At 45.7% G+C, this 19,958-nt stretch overlaps 1 protein-coding gene and 1 long non-coding RNA gene across 2 annotated transcripts in view; one reads left to right on the forward strand and one right to left on the reverse strand.

Moving 5' to 3' along the window:
• Positions 1-18,090, reverse strand: part of LAMB1 (laminin subunit beta 1) — an 81,483-nt gene extending 63,393 nt beyond the window's left edge. The window contains exons 1-8 of the mRNA XM_037010880.2: positions 17,955-18,090; positions 17,714-17,834; positions 16,449-16,624; positions 13,806-13,941; positions 10,724-10,797; positions 4,490-4,678; positions 4,334-4,397; positions 501-700 (exon numbers count right to left, since the gene is read on the reverse strand). Coding sequence (XP_036866775.2) covers positions 501-700; positions 4,334-4,397; positions 4,490-4,678; positions 10,724-10,797; positions 13,806-13,941; positions 16,449-16,624; positions 17,714-17,834; positions 17,955-18,074 — 1,080 coding nt within the window. The 5' untranslated portion in view covers positions 18,075-18,090. The remainder of the gene's footprint in view (positions 1-500; positions 701-4,333; positions 4,398-4,489; positions 4,679-10,723; positions 10,798-13,805; positions 13,942-16,448; positions 16,625-17,713; positions 17,835-17,954) is intronic.
• A 75-nt stretch (positions 18,091-18,165) lies between these two features.
• Positions 18,166-19,958, forward strand: part of LOC140849943 (uncharacterized) — a 162,913-nt gene continuing 161,120 nt past the window's right edge. The window contains exon 1 of the long non-coding RNA XR_012132398.1: positions 18,166-18,269. This is a non-coding gene — a long non-coding RNA (uncharacterized lncRNA). The remainder of the gene's footprint in view (positions 18,270-19,958) is intronic.

The raw sequence follows: 19,958 nt of genomic DNA on the forward strand, positions 1-19,958 counted from the left end.
ATCATCCAGACCCCGAAGTTTTAAAGTACGTAATTTGAAAACAGCATGAAAGTGGGAAAAGAATAAAAATTAGAAGATACAAAGAAACAAAGTCCATTTGATTCCTAACTGATATCCCATGGTTCTAGATTCATATCTCCAGTTTCTTTGGGCTGGGATCAGTGTATGCCTTCTACCATAAAGACTGGAATGCTTGCGGTATTCAATCATCCCTAAAGTAAAGGAAGATATGACTGTTATTTAGAAAACTTATTAATCCTCATTATGACTAAAGTATCTACTGTTGCAGCAGCTCACAGCTACAATTTCCAAAAATTAATTTGGTGTTGATCATATGAGGGCTCTTTACATTCTGAGTCCTAAGAAAATCAGCAAAGAGAAAATCAACATCAGGCCAACTCTGGGAAAATAAAACCCCTAGAAAATGTGAAAGGCTTAAGGTAAGACTAGCCTCACTTTCTTCTTAGAGTCACCTGCATAAAGGAGAAGCAACTGCTTACCATTCCTTCCACTTCGCTGAATCCATCCACAGGGGCACATTCACTGGCATGGCCATAGCAGAAGCAATTTCCTCGAACCACCATATCATACACGGCATAATAGTACTTTTCTCTAATTTCCATTCTGGAATCCAAAAGGTTATCTCCCAAAGTATGTAGTTTCACAAACTTGATTCTCAAGTTGGTAATTTTTAAGAGATCTAGAACCGAGAAGATGAAAAGTCTGATCATCAAGGAAGACTTCTTTTGCAATTACACATTTTTTCTCTTTATAGAAAGCCACGACAAGTAAAAATGGCTCAAGTTGACCCCCCTTGTATGATCTAGATGACCACAATCATAAAGTTTAACATAATGGGACTGCCTCTGGAAGAAAGAAAACTTACCAGCTTCTAATTAGTTTAATAAAAACATCTATTCTGTGATGGATTTGCTTGCAACTGATGTTTCAAGGAAGAAGTGTGAAAGCAAAGAAACAGAAGACTGCAGCTGCATGACAGCCAGAAGCCACTGGTGCGTAGTAATCTAAACTATTGTAATACCATCTGGGTCCCACAGCAGATAGTAGTGTCAGTCTCAAAAATCAGAGAATTCCATTCATGTGGGAGAGGGTTTATCAAAGCACTTCAATTCTTATTATAAGATACTTAGAAAGAAACATATTTTTGTGTTTATCTTTGAAGAGGAAAATAGTATCTGTAATTTCCCACCATGCAGATGAAATTCAAGTTGCAAGTGAGAGTTCTTCCTTCCTACTCTTCCATGCTTTAAAGCTGGGACATTCTATGGAGACTTGGTTAAAAACAGGGCCATGCTCAGCCAGTCCAGGGGCGGACCATCTCAACCAAGCTTTCAGGCAACATGACAATCTACAACCTTTTTGTCCTAGTTTTACGATACAATTTATCAATATAATTACCAATATAATGTAGTGGCATAAAGGAGTTCTGTATTAGGATGTTGGGGCAAATTATTTTTTCCTAAATATAAATTTGTAAATCAATTTCTTATTTTACCTTTTCTTCTTTTTCCTGGGTCTGTGGACCTATGCTTATTACGAAAGCTGAGCTGTCAATTACCTTCTATAGTAACTTGATAAGCCAAGAGTCATTCAACCTTCTCCACCAGTGCTTTTGCGAGACACTGAGGTGCTCTTGTGGAAGTGGACCCAGAAAGATGGATTAGTCCATGTGCCCTCCCAGTCAGCTCTGTCTCCTGAAACTGCTCCTAAGCTTTATTTGCATTTCTGCTGATGCATACTTAAAATTCACAACACAGGGCAACAGGGTATTGACCCAGCGCGCCAGATACTTTCAAAGCCCAAACACGATGTTAAATACTTAAATGCGTAGCTTACAATGAAGATTATAGAATAGCTGTGGGTTGTAAGTCCATGAATCATGCATTACATTCAGGCTCTTTGTAAAATCAAAAACTAAACAGAGTAACCGTGGTACTACTTAGCTGAGTGGCATTTGTGATGCTAACGTTTCCTCCTGCACAATCACTCCTGCACAGAATGAGCACAAGCGCCTTTTGCTGGAAGCCAAACAGCAAACTTGAAGTGCAGCCGGTGTATTTAGAAGCCCTTGACCTGGTCATTGTGGAAGCCCTCAGAAGAGCAAATACTCTCCCCCAACTCTCTTCTACCATATTTAACAACTAAGCCACGTATTGACTGACGTTCTAAGAGGCAAAATCACTTCTGAAGTGTGTCTCAGAAGTGTCAACAATAGAGACAATGAAAGAGGTATTGTTCCTTTACTATAAAAGCATGATCAGTTAAAATGGATGCGTCTCTAATATAGGAATGGATTTTCTGATGCCATTAACAGGAAAGAAGAGAGAATTATAATGACAACACATTCCCTGAGTCTCACAAAGTTCCCTGAAAAGGAGCAGACTGGGAGTCCTTTAGAGACAGGAGGTGCTCGTCACGGACCCATGTGGACACTGCTCACAACTGGCTTTTGAGAGCAGAGCTCACAAGAGCTCACATGGAAATGGCCCAGGGCTGGACGTGCCATGCCATATTTGTTTTACAATATAACGAATGAGTAAATTACAGAACGGCAACAGTCTGGACCATATGTAATATTAACTTAAGAGGGGAAATAGCACTTTTCTGACCATATTCTCTGGACTTCTTCCTTCCTACTCTTCCATGCTTCAAGCTGGGACGTTCTATGGAGACTTGGTTAAAAACAGGGCCATGCGCAGCCAGGTAAGAGCCCCAAGCTGCAGCCTACCTCTGCTCTACTGGCTGCCCTTAGTAGCGGGAGAGTCTCAGTCTTTCACTCTGAGGTATGGGGGCAGAGGGTACCAAGACTCAGCCACGGTCAAGGGCAACATAGGCATTAACAACAGTGGGGCGGCAGCCTCAGTTTCCCGAGCACTTCCAGCCGGGTGCCTTGCTAGGTCCCTAAACTGAGGCTCATTCTCCCTCTGTAGCAACCCTCCAGTCAACATTACCATCTCCATTTACAGATGAAAAAAACAGAGGCTAAAAAAAAGTTTAACTAGATTATTTGCCCAAGGTCACATAGCTATAATATGCTGGAAATGTTATTTAAACCCAAGTCTGCCTGCCTCCAAAGCCTTCTTTTAATTAGCACACATTTTGCCTCCCCAGAAGGTCAAAATGTGATTCTGTAATAATATAAGCATGGTTGTCGAATGCTGGAAAGAGCTCTGAACTGAGAATCATAACACAAGGATCCGAGTGACATTAAGTAGCCATGTCACTTAATGCATGTTATTCCCACTGAGCCTCAGTTTACTCATCTGTTAAACAGAAATACAACTCTTGCCTCACTGAGCATACTGAGCATGGCTAAGACTTCTGATTTTCTCCCAGTCTTGTTTCTTCTCTTCTTTTAACAATAAGATGTGTGGGCAAGAGCTTGAGAGAACACAGGGCCACTATGTAGGAGCTGCTTCCCAGTGTCTCCTGAGGTGGAGCCATGCGCCCATTTTGGCCAATGGGATGTGAGCGGAAGTGATGGACGGCTTCCATGTTTCTTGCTTTTCACTTCCTCCCACTTCACAAGGTGGGGCCAGGACGCAGCGGTGTCTGTCCAGCTCTAACCACCTGCATAAAGACCTCAAGGCAGGAAGAACCTGGGAACATGGGTGACCTAATGGCTAGGGTTGCCAGATTTATCAATAAAAAGACATAATGTCTGTTCAATTTGAATTCTAGATAAACAATCATTTTTCAGTAAAGTCTGTCCCAAATGTCACATGGGACATAGTTATACTAGCCATAAACATAACAGGGATATACCTGTACAATCACAAATATTACATGAGACACAGTTACACTACAAAAAATAGTTTGTTGTTCATCTGCAATTCTATGTAACTGGATGCCAGCCTCTATTTTATCTGGTAAGCCTGCTTGTAGCAATTAAGCTATATTTCTTCCCTGGAAATCCCTTTGGGTGATTTTGTAAAAGAAAGAAACTTCTATTTTGAGCCATTGGAGTTTTGGAGGCATTGTTAATGACAGCTTCATCTGTACCCTAATTTGCATATATAAATTATATTTTTATTTTGTATTTATATAATACTGAGCAATAAAATAAGGTATTATGACCAGCATAATTATGTGAGTACTTATGACATAAATCTTTCATCAAAAACGTGTTCCCAGCAAGGACTTTGATTACTGCCAATTTTAAGAGCTTCTGGTAAGGTATTGCAGAGAAAGGAGGAAATGAAGAGGGTGGATTTAGCACCGAACACTGAGATTCTGGGCACCAGTGCTCTGGGTAAGGGCTCTTCCATGACTGCTATTTTCCACCAAAGCTTTTATTAGAAAACAAGCTTACTCTGTATCCTTGGACTGTAAGGATCTTCTATTCTGAAAGCAGGATCTAAAGCACGAAATATCACCTAAAAATAGAAATAAGAGTAATTGGCATTTTTGCAATGATCAAAGAGTAGATTTGTAAAAGCAAAATGGAACACAAAAGCAGCATACACACCTCTCCTTCTGTTGAGGGTTCAATGTCAGAGTATCGGGAATCACAAATGATATCATCGACTTTCTTCATGGGGCCAGCTGAAATGCCTGGAAATGAGCTCTCACAGTCGTAGGCAAAGTATCTGTACACGCCCCAGGTTTTCCCAAAGTCAGATGATCGTTCTATCAGCATAGCGGCTGGACGGAACGTCTAAAGGCAGGGTGGAAAAGGCTCACTGGATGTTATTTATTAGTAACCTGTATTTCTAAAAATCTCAGATAACAATATCAAGTGTGTGCCTCAAACCCTGACTGCATATGGTTGGTATTTCAGACAGTGGCTGGATTTCAACTACTTCAAGCTGTGCCATGGAGTGATTCCTTGCAAGGAAAGTGTCTAGCCTCTACATTTTGCACTTTTTCCCCCTCATCAGAGATTAGTAAGCTGTTTGTCTTTAAAAGCTGATCAAAAACAGGCCTTAACAGTAAACAAGTTTTGGTATAGTCACCATAGCCACAATATGATTGGCTGTTTGCTCTTCATTTGCTCATGTAATCATTCAATACATGTGTAATGACTGTTACTCAGTACCAGACCGTGGTCTATATGCTACAGATTCTCCAAAAGGTACAGATATGGGCGTAAGTCATTTACAATACAGTATGTCAAATTCCATAGTAGAGTGACACTCACTGTGCTTTGGGAAATGGAGAGGAAGGAATTACTAACTCAAGAAGCTGGGGAATCTGGTAATTCCACTCACAACTATAGACACCAAAGAACTGAAAACAGGGACTCAAATGGAAACCTGTACGTGACTATTCACAGCAGCACAATTCACAAGGCCCAAAAGGTGGAAACGACTCAGGTATTCATCAAAGATAAATGGATAAAGAAAATGTGGTACATACACGCAATAGAATTTTATTCACCCATAAAAACAAACAAAATTTTGATACTTCCTGGAACACAGATGGACCTTGAAAACATTATACTAAGAGAAAGAAGCCAGACACGAGGGCAAAGGTCGTATGATTCCACTTACATGAAATGTCTTGAATTTCATAAAGCACAATTCCATAGAGACAGAAAGTCACTTAGAGGTTACCAGGGACTGGCGGGAGGAGCACTGGGAAGTTACTGGGCAATGGGAACAGAGTTTCTCTTTGGGATGATGAAATAGTAATGGAAATTGATAATGGTGATGGCTGTGAATATACCTAATGCTACTTAAGTGTATACTTTAAAATGGTTAAAGGCAAATTTTGTGTTGTGTATATTTTACCACATACACACACAAAACTAAGGAATGCTTGAAAGAGAAGACAGCCTCTAACAGAATCTTAAAAGGGTAACTAGGTGTTTGTTGGGGGTGGAGGTGGCAGAAGAGGTTGGTTGGGATGGACATTTGTCATGCTAAGGGGTTTACTTTATCTCTAACCACTGACAGAGGAACAGAAAGATTGAAGTGGACAGAATGAAATGCTCAGATTGCACTTCAGAAAAATAACTCTGTGGCAGTTATTGGACACAGGAAAAACAAGACACAAGGAAACGAAGCATAGCAAAGAGATGAAGGCCTAACTCAAACACTGCAGTGTGGCTGGAGAGAAGGGGATGGAACTGAGTGCTTTGAAAATTTAATGAAAGTAAAAATACACTGAATTGCACTTGGTGAGCAATTCAATTTCAATGGAAAGGGAGGGGAAGGGAGGAAGCACAGGCACCTGAGCTTGGCTGGCAGAGAGGTGGGGGTGGGCTATGCTACTAAGCACAAAGACGCAGAAGAGAAGGCATTTGGTTTTGGACTAGTTACATGTGATGTATCCACATGGAGACGGCCACTGGACAACTGGAAAAGTGATCTGACACACAACTGTGAGAATGCAGCCTGAAACATGGATTTGGGAATCGTATACATACAATAACTTGAAACCTCCAAATCTATCATTTTCCCCCGAAAAGCAAAGGGCAAGTTAACAGGAGAGCCAAAGCCAGTGATCCAGGAAAATGCACCAACAGTGGGCTAGACAAGACAGGAAAGAGTGGTGCCAGGAACTTTACTTATATTATTACATTTACTGTTACTAGCTGAACTTGTCCTCCCCAAAATCTTATGCTGAAGACCTGACCCCAGGACTTCAGAAAGAGACTGTATTTGGAGAGAGGATCTTTATAGAGGTGATTAAGTTAAAATGAGGTGATTAGGGTGGGGCCCTAATTCAATATGATGATTGCCTTGTAAGAAGGAATTAGGACACAGACATGCAGGGGGAAGACCCTGTAGGACAGGGAGGAGACAGAATCTGTACCCAAGGAGACAAAGAGGACACAGAAGAACCCAACTCTGCTGACACTCTGATCTCAGCCTTCCATCCACCAGGACCACAAGACAATCCACGCCTGCTGTGTGAGCCACTCAGCCCGTGGCACTTTGTTAGGGCAGCCCTAGGAAACTCTTACACCCGCACAATCCATGTGTCCTACAGATGAGGAGTCTGAGTCTCAGAGACATTAAATGACCTGTCAGCTGTCAGCGGAGCTCAGATTCAAATCCAGGCTGAATTAAGACTAAACCTACCTTCTGGCCTCACTGATGAAGGGAAAACAGCAGACCGAGGAAGGGATGTCACAGAGGAAGGGGTAGGAGGGCAAGAGTCCTGGGCGCTAAGGCAGGATTGAGGCTTAGCAGGGAGTGTGAACGGCGGGGACTAGAGATAAGAAACACAACGAGCACTAAAAATGGGCAAATGTTCCCCCAGAACAACATACTGGGGAAGTGGAAGTCAGATTACAGCACAGGAGGTTTAACCGACCCACCCACCCAACTGACCCTGAACAAGGACACTTACTCCTGAATTATAGCCAGTGCTGGATGGAATACAGGTGGCAGTGAAGAGCACATTCCCAGACCTCCCTTTTGCCTTCCTTAGTAATCCTGATGGTCTTTTTCACTGATAAAGCAGACAAAGGTAAGGAAAGGGAAGGCCACATTTTGATGGGCCTTTTTTTTTTTTACTTAACTCATTTACTGGTTGCTCTGATTATTACTTTTTTACATATTCAGGAATATAAGAAAATGATACTTCATTGAACATGAGAGAATTAAACAAAGAATTTTAGAGTAAGGGGAAAATACTCGGTAACTAACTGACCCAGAGCGAACTCCCCATGAGAACGGCCTCTGGGGTGGAAACGCCTGGGAGAGAGACTAGCCTGATGTCTCTGTGTCACCAGGGAGCAGAGGCTGTACAGACAGTCTTGCCTGGGCTTCCTCCTCCCTCCCTTCTGGAAACTTCTGAGTCCCAAAGAGCCATGGATGAATTATCCAATTTCCTGTGGAGTTAAGAAGCCAGGACAACACACTTTACCTACAGAACGGAAGCCTTTCCAGACCCTCTGCTTAGTCATCAACTTTCTCAGGCCTCATGCCACCCAGTTGCCTCTGATTTTATCTAAGTAAGAGCTGTGATTCTGGAAACATCTGGCTATATATGTAACATACTGTGTAAATGCCAGGTGAGTTTGGCCAGTCTAAGGAAACCCAAGCCACTTAACCCTCAGCCACCCCCACGGCAAACACAGGTAGGAAGAAACACGCGCGGTTCATCCTCACCCCTGCCTGTTCTCCCACTAATGATACCACCGCCCCCCTAGGGACGCAGCTCGGACATCTGAGTGTCCTTGGACGCACCCCTTTCCTCACCGCTCCTTCCCCTGTTCTGCTTCTAATCCTACTGATGCATGGCTGAGCCTTTGATTCTAAAGAGTCCGACTGACTCCCTAAGGAAACAGGGGCTCCTCCTCTCTGTGGCGCTTCTCACAGGCAGTGGTAGCAGAGGTCACAGAGCAGGGCACCAAGGGGATGTGAGTGATGTGAAAAGGCCTTCCAAGTGACACTTTCAGACTCCCAGGTTGCAGGGGGCGGCTCCCTCCTACTTGAGGCCCGAGGCCCCCTGTGTCACCACTGGCGCTCTGGGAAGTCAGCCCTCGGTTTGCCGGGACCTCAGCGCGCGCCTCCTGCTGCCGCTCTCTGCCAGCCACCCGAGACCCTCCTTTGTATTTCCGCCTGGCCACCTTCCTGAAATACAGGGCTTGGTGCCTTGTCAGTGGTTCCCTATTTCCTAGAGGGTTCACAGTCCTCAGACAGGGGTCAAGGTCCTTCCGACTGTGATCCTCCTCCCTCGCTCCCAAGCTCGAGGCGGATCTGCATAGGATGCACTGAACAAACCCTGCCTGAACGCGGCTCTCAGAATGCTTCCTTTGCCCAGAGAGGCTTTCCTTCCACCTCCTTCCACCGGAATCCTGTTCGTTGTCCCCGGCCCAGGCCAAACGCTGACCCACCTCTACTCCCGAAGCTTTGTCCCAGGCTAAAATTAATCTCGCCCTCCTCTGCACTCATGTACCTTGTCTGAACTTCTGCTGTAGCCGTTAGCACCTTCTTCCTTGTATTGTATATTTCCTACAAGTATATGTCTTTGCCCTAGAACACTGGAAGCTCCCGGAGAGCAGTCACCATGTGACCTTTAATATCTCCCATTGGGCCTGGGGCAGTTTCTTACACACGGAAGACGGCTGAGTCCATTTTGCACTTACTTATTCAAGTAAACATTTGTAGAGTGATGACTACATGCCAAACATCAACATATATAAAAACGATTGCTTTATTGTTGTTAAAAACCATTTGATCAATAAATATGAGAGATGCCCTCTCAAAAAAAAAAAACAAAAAACGATTGCATTCCTACTATATGCCAAGCTGACAAGATAACCCCTCTTCCTGGAGCAGAAGGCGATGTCACAACCCTGTAACAGATGTCAGTGTTCGCATTATTAGTTCACCAAAGATGAAAGCAAAGCTCTGGCTACGCACACCAATAAAGAGCCGAATGGGGGTTTACACCCAAGTCTGTCCAACCCCAAAGTATGAGTTCTTTTTCACAAACCGAAGTCTAACAACTTCTACTCACAGTTCCCATCTCAGTCCATCCACCACCTCCCTGCTTGACCTTCTGTGCTCTGTGCAGGATTTCATCTTTGGCCCATTGTATTCACTTGAATAAGAATTCAACTACAGAATGTGTACCCAGACTCAGAACTACTCATGTACGCAAAAAGATTTTCTCTCCAGAGTAAAAAAACAGGAGCAAAAACATGAATAAAGAGGACTCAGAGTATCTTTAGGTGTCACACAGGCAACACCCTCCTGTGTGGCCCGGTTTCCCTTCTAACCACCAGGTTGAGTGCATGCGCAGGGAAGGGACAAGAAGTAGTGACAGGTCGGTTAAGGAAAGCCCTTCAGTATCAGGTGTCACAGCGTAAACCTTCCTCTGCAACAGCAGTGACGGCAGGTTCTGCGGAGGAGATGGTGGTGGGGGCAGATCTCAGGCCCGGAACCTGCAGCCCACCATCCCTCCTGGTCACATTCTGACACCGCGCCCACCCATGCTCCTTGGCCTCCCAGGCTTCAGTAAAGGACACAAGTGAGCCTTTCATGGCTACCTGCCCACATGGTAAATCTATCCCTGGCACCTTTTCCTAACCTGAGAGGGTGCAGATAAGGCTCCCAACTCCAACCGAAAACTATTCAAAAGTGATATTAATCTGAGAAGCAATAAGCAAATTATGGGTTTTATGTGCACCAACATGTACTTTAAGCCATGTGAAGTCTGTCATTTCCAGGCAGCTGCTTAAGGAGAAACAAAGGGACTTTGTACAGAGAAATTCCCTAGTCCTGGAGTCATTTTACATCTCTAGAAGAAAAAGGATGAGAAAATCCACATTTCAGAAGGCATACATGTCTTAAGAAACTGTACAACGGTTCCCACAAATTTTGCAGAATCTTGAAAACTAAAGATAATATGCCTTGTTCTCAGTTAACAAACTTGGCATTAAACCATCAATACAAGGGGGCAGGGATTTCTCTCCAGATGTTTTCTTGTGGTTTGGGAGAGAGTCAAAGCTGCCTCTCTTCATGGAGAAATAAAAAGATATCTAATTAAAAGTTTACAGTTGAGTTACCTTAGGATAGAAGTTCTCTCTACTTACTACCATGAAGATAGAGTATTTGTTAAACTACTTATATTTATTTGTAGCTATGCTGCCATATTTAAAAAGCTACTCAACCATCCCAGTTTATGGAAACAATAGTACTGAAGCTCTCATTTCGGCCAATTCAACACAGACATTAGTTTGGACAGGGGACTTGCACAGCGCTCTCACATGTCCTTTGTGAGAAAGCTGTGGATTCCTTACCTTGAAAGTCATTATGAGATGAGTAAAATGGAATTCTGCTTCCAAATCCAGTTGGATAGTCACATTTTCCACACCTATAAGTTTTTTTTAAATAGAAAAGGAAAACAGGTAAATAGGAACACCTGTGAACAGTTGGGACAATTTTCTTAAATTATTCTTATGCTTCTTATAGAAATCCTCTTTGCAGTCTATCCATCTTAAGCTGAAGCTGAAAATAAATACTAACAATAAACTTCTGTCTTGATTTAGGTGGTAAGGCTCAGAATCAGAATGATTCCTCAGCTTTCCACAAATCCTTCTGGAGTTCAACATATTGAATTTGCTCACTGGAACAAGACATCTGGCAGAGTGCTTCCGGTTGCTGTTTAGAAAGACATCTTTTAGCTAGGAAAAAGTGACACATCTTCCCAACAGTCTCTAGCCAGGCGACTCTCAAAGGGGAAGGAAGTAGAGGGTCATTTCCTGTACACAGTAGGGGTTCAGCTTGCAGTCTGAAGCCCAGGGACACAGTCCTCCTCCAGCAGAAACACAAACATTCCTTTTTTTCTCTGCAGCCACAAAGAAAATAAATAAATCTACCACATTATGTTAGTGATACTCCATTTAGGAAAGCCTGTCCCTGACGGAGAGGGCTTTGGTGCCCATCCACAATTGGAAAACAATGCTAAAGAGACAAAGAACTAGTCAAATAAATAAACTGGCCCAGAACAAATACTAACATCTTCTCTTTCAGGGCAAAGCCTGAACAAACAAATGAGCCTTTGCACCATGCCTGGAGGGCCGATCAGCACCCCTCCCCACCCGCCCCCCGTTAACACACTAAACAGGTCACTGGAATGCCAGAGATAGAAAGTACCACCTCTCCAGTCCCTTGGGCCCCTGAGCCCACCTGCTCAGGAGAGGAGACCTTTGCATGTTTCCTAGTTGAGAGAGCTTTTAGGGTCCCTCTTCCAGAGCAAAGCAAAAGAAGTCTTAAATGCAGGAGGACAGGAATGTGTCAGAGTGAATCATGTCACAGACTGGTGTATTTTCAGGAAATCAGTAGGACTTTTGAAATTAACTCTACTGCTGGAAAACTGCCAGGTCAACTGGGGGGAACGGATATGAGTTAGTCGGAATGTTAAAGAAAAACATTATAATCATACTAACTAGCTTTATCTAACTTATGAAAAAGGACCATATTATGAACTCACTCTTGAGCATTTCTTTGAGTGAAATGTTAGCTAAGCAACTGTATGTCTCTCTTCCAGGCTTTAAAAAACCTGCAATGTTTGTTCAAAATGAGATAATGAAATAATGTACAGTACAAACAAGACTAGTATCATTTCTGTAACACAAGCACATATGCCGCAATGTGTACCCTAAAAGCACATTCCATTTAGATTTATGAACTGATAAGGCATTACAGGTTTTGTTTTTTTTTAACATGGGACAAAAAATCAGTAGAGAAAAGAAACAAAATCATTCTTCTGCAGTGTATTAGGTTTCTGTCAGGCATAGCAATAGATCGTTATGGAGGGTAAGTTAAAAGTAATTGTTGACTCCCATTTCTGTGCCTGAGAGCTGATAAGTCAATGCCGCCATGTAAAGCTCCACTTGGATAAAACACACAGAAAGCAGATAAAATCCTATTTGTAAGGAAAGTCTTTAACTGTGAGCTATCAGACCATAGACAGTGACAATTGGTCTAACCTTCTCAAGACAAAGTTCCCTGGTTCTCATCTCATCTAATCTCTTGTGACAGAGAACTCAAGTCTCTCCACTTGAAATTCCTTCTTTCTAGCATTTGGCCTCTTGCCCCACAAATTCAAAGTTGTAGCAATTGATTAACTCCTGAAGTAGCCAAGAATAACCCTGCTCTAGAATTACAGCACATAAGCAATGATTTCACTGTCTATCATCTTGATACTAACATTAACGCAGCCTTCTTCCCATTGTTTTTACATCTCCCTGGAAGGACAGTCAGGAAATGCTCTTGTCTCTGTTTAGCTCTCTGCTCCTTCAGAAGTCCGGTGCTTCAAATGCAGATTGACAGAAACTTTCTTTCACACCAAACTACCAACCAAGATATTCTCCTGTGAGAATTAGCAAGCCTCTAATTGATACATGATTTCCGAGGACCAGTCTATCTCAGTTAAGCTGGTAACCAAAGAGTAATTAACCCTGCCCAGAGACCACAATCTTCTAGAAAGCTGGTGTCACTTCATAATCAATGACAAGTCTATCAGGGGAGTTTCTCTTTACCAAATGATAAATGTAAGAAACCCAAGGCTTCCCACGTGTAGGGCAAATGATAAAGCATTTTAGTCATTCCCTGCTTTGTGTGGCCACCCTTAGGTTCACTTCTTTAAGAGTAGTTTCTCATATTTTTTCTTTAAAAAAGGGCTAATGATATATTGTTAACTAACAAACACAGTAACTCTACCTTTATTCCCCAAAGTTCAGCATTCCAATTTGAAACAAGTGCAAAAAACGAATTGGGGCTTAGTTTCACACCAATATTGACATGGTATTTAATGAATTTTTTAAACCAAAACCCAAAAGGCAAAGAAAGGAAAAAGAGTTGGATTCACAAATTCACTGAGGAAACTGGCTTGGGGCCATACCCATGTTGACAGTCTTTGAAAAATTATGCCCAGTGCTTACTCACAGTACTATCTTAAATTTTCTCTAGATGGAAGGAAGGTGGTGGTTGGGGCTGAGTCAGCCCTTTCCCTTGGCGTTGCTCCAAATGAAAGATCCTGTGTTTTGCCCAAAGAATAAGGGCCTGAGATAGTGGTGGGCCTTCCCACGCCTCCCAGATTGCCCCTGCCCCCAGTACCCACGCCCCAAAAGGACCCCCTCAGGAGGAGGAGGACGAAACATTCCCTTGGTCTAGCATGAAAGACTGCTTTCTTACAGGAACTGCACGCTTCAGGAAGAAGGATCAGATTTTACCAAGAGAAGTTAGTGCTTCAGATAGTAAATCTGTCAAAGGCCATAAGGACAGGATGGAGAAGCCAATCGTAATTACAAATGCCTAGGAGCTTATAAAACCCTTCCAGGTGACAATCCATGGAACTTGTTCCCACACCAAACATACCATTTTCAGATTGCCACCAAATCTTGAGACGGTTTGGAGCAAACGTAGTGACCACATTTTCAATGAGATGACTGTCAGGATTGAGGGTCTCATGATAAGGATCTTGTGAATTGCATATGAAGCACTTTTTGTCCTCCTGTAAGCAAAGTTAGTTTCCTGAGTCTAGGAAGCAATGTCATGCATACACAAAAACAAAGTCAAACCCACAATACAAAAATCAAACCTACCTGCTTCAGGAAAAATGAATGTGATAAAATTACTTAAATGGTATATATCACATGCCTTTCACTTTTTAACCTATTGAGTATGAAATACTTCTGAAAATTTCCTTCTCTCTTGCAGTCAAGGTCAAAAGTAAAAGAAAGCAGGTTTTTTCCCACAAGCTATTAATTTAATCAAAATGAAATTTGTAGGCTCAAGACTTAATCTCAGTGAATAGCTAGAGAAGCTTACTACTGTTCAAGTAAAATGCAGAACAGATATTAGAGAAATTTTGCTGACATAAAGCAAACTGAAAATGAAAGAAAAAAAGAAAAATTCATTTGGTTTGATTTTTTAAGACCTATATAAGGCAGAAAACGAGTAGTAGGCAGAAGAATTTAAGAAGCTTTGGGATTACAGAACAAGGTTTCTTAGCTTCTACTTTGCCCAAGTGGTGAACTGGCACCTGCAGGCTCACACACTAACTGCTCAGAGTATCTGGGAAGGGGGTCCCAGGCTGACCTGCAGCCTTAGGAGCTCTATAAATGAGCCCAACTCAAAGAATGCTGAAATGGACCTGAATGTAGAATTAAGGTATCCTTTAGGTTTTAGATTAGCTTGCAGCTGTCCTCTCCTTGTCACTGTCCCTATTCCTTATAGCAGTGGCCACGCTGGCGGTTGGGGTCAGTGGAGTTCAAAGAACCCTCTTTGCCCTCCATCATGGCAAATCACAAACAGTATAACTTAACAGCTCCCTTTCCATATGGAGCTTGCTTTCTACTAGTTTTCTGAAATGCAGATTATTCTTAGGTCTGAAAATCATGCTAACACTGAAATCTAGAGAGACCACATACTTTTTACAAACAACGTGTAAGCAAGGGTGATGTTCTTACAAGGACAGTAGCAACTGACTTTACTTCTACATTTACATTTACTTAGTTAGCTATTAGTTATCACCTTCTCCCAAAAGGATTTAGAAACCAGCAAGATGTACTAACTCAAAAATAGAGACTAGAAGTCAGCGAAGCAACTGGACAAAATACCCACGCTTCCTGCCTCCCCTTTTAGACCTATTAAATGTTTGAGAAAAGTACATGCCTGGTCCCTTTCTTTAGGCTCTGATATCTGTGAACAGCACTTCACAATTTCACGGCTAATCACGTCAGCCAGAGTCTGGCCCTACTTGCTTTTAAGACAAATAGTCCATTCTCATTCTGCTCAAAGCTGCTCCCAGAATTTGGTGATTCATTTACAGGATGTCCTAGCCTCTGAGGTAAAATGTTAGCATAATGTTTTAGGTAAAATTTACATGCCAATATTAGAAAAGGTAACATCAACTGCCTTTATTAACTCGAAGTCAAGGAAACTGATACAGGAGAACAATTACCAGAACTTAAAAAAAGTTTAATTATAGTTGGCCTTCTAATCAGGAGGAAGCAGTCTAGACATCTCTGCATAAACCTGGGAGCAAATGAGTGGAATCCACTTTACCACATTCCTCGGGTTTAATTTATCAGGTCTTCAGAAGAGGCTCTTTTTCTGCTTTGTGGGAGTGACTCCATTGGAAGGCATCTGAGTTGCAAACTACACAATGCCCTGTCCCACTCCTAAAGGGCAGATGTACAGACGGGTGGAGTGACCAAAATTAGAGCAATTGGCTTGAACTTGCCCTGCGTGTGAGACTAGCCACCTTTTGCTTGCTTCAGAGGCCAGAGATATGTCTCCTTTTTACAAATCAAGGAAAGGGATTTTGATTCTGGGTAGTTTAAACCTTGTGTCTGCTTTTAAAAGTAGTTTTGACTTTGTAAAAGTATGACCTTTGAAATTTAACCTCTGGGTCTACTTTTAGAAACAGATAACACCCTGAAATTTCATTTTGGTCCTCTTCTATCAGGGTGCCATGGCAACCGGGCATTCTACTGAAGAAAGCATCTGATCCTGATAGCTGAGGAAGACAGGAACAGCACCAAATGAGGAGAGAAAAATAGAGTCCACGACGGGAGTGATCTTGCGAGGCATCTGTCCATACTGGAACACCCTTTACCCCAACTGGAGGTTTGGGGAAAACTCAAGATCACTACTCAGTATATAAAGAAGAGGATAAACCACCTTTCCCACTCATTTCCAAAGAGGAGATTAAAGAAAAACAAGGCAGGGCTTTTGGAAGCCCTGGGTCTGGGAATGGGGCAGGACGGGGGCCAGGTCTGTCTGCAGCCCTGCCTTTCCACACCACTCCGTCGGCGGCAGGAAATGTTGGCGGATGCAACTGTGCAAACCCAGATGGGGCAAAAGGGTGAGCCACCAGCCTAATCCCGGGACTCCCTGGCTGGCCGCGCTTCCTATCTGGACAACCTGCCGGATGCGGAGTCCCCGGGGTCTGCCCTTTGGGTCTGGGCTGCAGGAGACACCCGCAGAGCCTTGACCCGGGTTCTCCGCCCTCACCTGGAGGTGGCTGACGATGCAGTAAGGCTCGGGCTTGTGCAGCCCACATGTCGAGGTCACTGAGAGCTTCTGTGCCCGGCCGATGAGAAGGTCGCCAGTGGCGGGATAGCAGCTGCCCTCCGCGCAGCCGTAGCTGAACTCGGGTTCTTGAGCGCGCACCAGGGCTCCGGACAGGGCTGCGGAAGACAGGCAGGCGACATGGTAGGTCAGGAAGCATGGTAGGGCAGGAGGCACATGGAGGGGCAAGGGCAACCAAAAGGAACTCAAGAGGCGGGGACAGAGCAGATTCAGAAGAAAGCAGAATGTGCAGAAAAGAGGCAATGGAGAGACGAGAGAGGGAGAGGCCGAGAAGGCAGGGCCGCAGAGAGGAAGATTCAGAAAGAAACACATACGACATCAGGTTTGTCCAGCAGCCCGGACTATCACCCCCCACCCCGACCCCCACCGATGCTTGCATCCCCCCTGATCTGCTCCCTGGGAAGCAGCTCCCGCCACAAAAGGTAGATGTGCAGACCAGCCACATCAACGTGCCAGTGCCTGGACCTGGACGCAGAGGTGGACGGCCAAACGCCACACACCCGCATACAGGTGAACTCGCGTGCAGGCAGCAGCCTGTGCATCCTCACGGTGTGAGTGTGTCCGTGCAGAACTGTGTGAGCGTAAGGGCGCCTGAGTGTGTGCGTGCACACTCGGAGGTAGCAGGCGCTGCGGGGGAAGGGGCCGAGGTGGCGGGGCGCCGGGGCAGTCCCTACGGCTTTGGAGTGGCTTCAACGCTTCGTCATTCCAGGGAAGCACCCAGTCCAGCTGTTTGTGGCGCCATCCGGGGGTAAACAGCGATGGTTAATTAAAGCCACATGGCCCCAGTGGGGTCCAGGATAAGCCTGCGCTCAGCTCCGTCACTTTCCTTGAAAATAGGCTCCAGGCGAGCCCTCCGCGGTGTGCCCCTCCGCCCCGGGGAGCCTGCCCCCCGCTGTCCTCCGCGGGGCAGAGATCCACCGGCTACTGACCGAAGGTGCAAAGGCCCGAGCAGTGGTCGCGGGAGCCGCAGCCCCCGGCACAGAGCCCCGGGATGCATGTCCGCGGCGATCATCGCACGCGCGGTCTTCAGCCGCCACCGAGGGCGCTGCCGTTTAATCCCAGGGCAGAATTTCCACTCCAGTCCCTCTCCCTATCGTCCGGGCGCCCTCGAAGCTGGGGCAACTGCTTTTGGGTTTCTCTCCCCCTCGTTCAACCCAGCGCCTTCCAGACCATTTCCTCGCACTTACCTAAGAAAGTGAAGGCGAACACCCGGAGCAGCCCCATGGCCAGTGCCTGCAGCCGAGGGAACACGGCGGAGTGGGGGAGCTCAGCCCGCCGAGCCGCCGGCGTTCTCCCCCGTCGTCCTTTCTGGAGAGGTGGAGAAAAAAAAGCAAACGTTCGGAGAGGGGAGAGGGGCCCTGCCTTTTCCTGCCGCTCCCACGGAAGCGGGGGGTGGGAGGGTCGGGAGGAGAAAAACCACGCCGCCACCTTCTTTTGCTCCCCGGCGCTGCAAGCGCTGCCTGCTGCCCGCCGCCCGCGGCCCCGAGCCCAAAGAAGGGAATTAGAAAGTTTGGCCGGGGAAGGACCGAGGCCGGTGCCTCTGCTCATGCGCGCCCTCAGCCTGCGGAGGGGCGGGCGGCCCCACGCGGCGGGGCGGGGGTGCGGGGCGGGGTGCGGGCGCGGCCCACCCTCCCGGGCGGCTTTTGTTTCAAGGCCGAGCCTGCGGTGGCTGCAGTGCGGCGGCTTCTGCGGGACCCTTCCTGGGGCCGCGGCGGCCCGGGGCGCGGGGGGCGGGTCGCTGAGGTAGGTGCTCGGAGCGCCGGGCCAGGGGGACCTACCGCGCACTCCTGCATTTACATTTGTAAGGAGTGAGTCACCAAAAGGTGCCCGAGGCTACAAACTTCTCTGTGGGCGCGGGGCAGGGGGGAAACACGGTTTAATCCTTTGCAGAATGCCGACCTGTCAGGTTTGTTCCTGGGGAAGAAGCGAACCCCCGCAGTCCCTGAGCGGGGGTTAGCGCGACCTCTGTAAGGTCCTCACGGAGGAAGGAAACGACCGTGCGCTTCGTTTCCTTTGCGCACACATTTTTTCAGGACCTGACCCCCAGGTAGCCGCGGCATTGAATTACCCATTTAGTTGTTTTTACAAATCTACTCCTTACAGAAACCTAGCCGATGGCCCTAACTCAGGTAATTTTTGCACGGGCACTACTGTTAGTGACGCCTTTCCCATCTGACCGTGACAGGGTTGACTCCGCCACGAAGCTGAGTCTTGAGACGCACTCCCCTGCCCTCCCTAAGGCACAGCCTGAGAGATTCTAGAGGGGACCTCCGCGGCCACGCGGTGAGGTGGGGAGGGGCCTCCAAGAGCACCGTGGGTCATCTGTTTGGCTAAATAAGGGTTGAATACAAGCTCGCCCATCTCCTGGGGGCTGGAGACGGCAGAGAGACTCGTGGTGGGACTGCCAACCTTCCTGTGAATTAGCCCAATTCTGCCTTAGCAAGGGCTGGAGTCAAAGCCCGAGCTTTCTTTAGCCCTGCTCTCAGCAAAAGTGCCCAGAATTCGGGACTATAGTTAGTTATTAGTCCAGTCAGGAGATTTTGCTTGTTTTCTAATTAGTCACCCCCAGGAGAAGGGTTAAGCTGCAATGAAATGGGTCCCAGGGGAGTTTAATCAATGACCATAGAGTAATGCTTTGTGAGTTTATAAACATCCTTTCCGCTGAGGGAGGCAGGAGCCTCAGGTCTTCGCGATGCATTAGTTATTCACCAGATGAGCACTTGCCCTGTGGCAGCCTCCGGAGATGAGATTCCGCCTCTGAGTGACGCTGGGGATCCTTGGCGCTGACTGAGCAGCCTGAGATCCCTGGGAAAGCAGGTACTGTGGTGGCGAGCTAGGGTTGCAACGGAGGCGTTTCAGAGCCTGATTAGAAAAAGCATTCAGAGGCAAAAATTCTTTCCCCCTTCGGGGCTTTTAACACCCTGGGCCAAACATGACTACAGCTTTTATGTACAAATTTGCAAGTATCACTCAGTTTTGCATCTTTTGTGAGACTGGTCTCTGCTCTCACAGCAGACGGTCCTCCGTGCTAGTAGCTAGTTATCTGTCCCCGATGAGCGTCCTCTCCTGGAGCACAGTTACTCAACACTCCAAGGCCCTCTGCTCTCCTGACACCCCACTCAGCAGTAAACCCCTGTAAATTAGATTTGTTAGTTTTTTTTTTTTTTGGCATGTGTCTGTGCATCTGGGAGTGTGTGTAACACTGACTCCCCTTCAGACCACTCCATCTATGAGTTTGTCTGTCTTCAGTCACAACTTTCTCTTTTATATTTCTGTCCTGGAGGCAAGAGCCCTCCTCCTACCTCCTAAGAAATATGCTCCCGCAACTTAAGGAAAAACCGCAAAGCCTGCCTTGATAGCACACACTCTCTGCTCTACTCCACTCCTCCCTTTGACTTCATAACCCAAGTTCTAGAAAGGCTCATCTGCTCT

Source organism: Manis javanica, chromosome 6 (genome assembly GCF_040802235.1).
Source record: "Manis javanica isolate MJ-LG chromosome 6, MJ_LKY, whole genome shotgun sequence".
Taxonomy (NCBI): domain Eukaryota; kingdom Metazoa; phylum Chordata; class Mammalia; order Pholidota; family Manidae; genus Manis; species Manis javanica.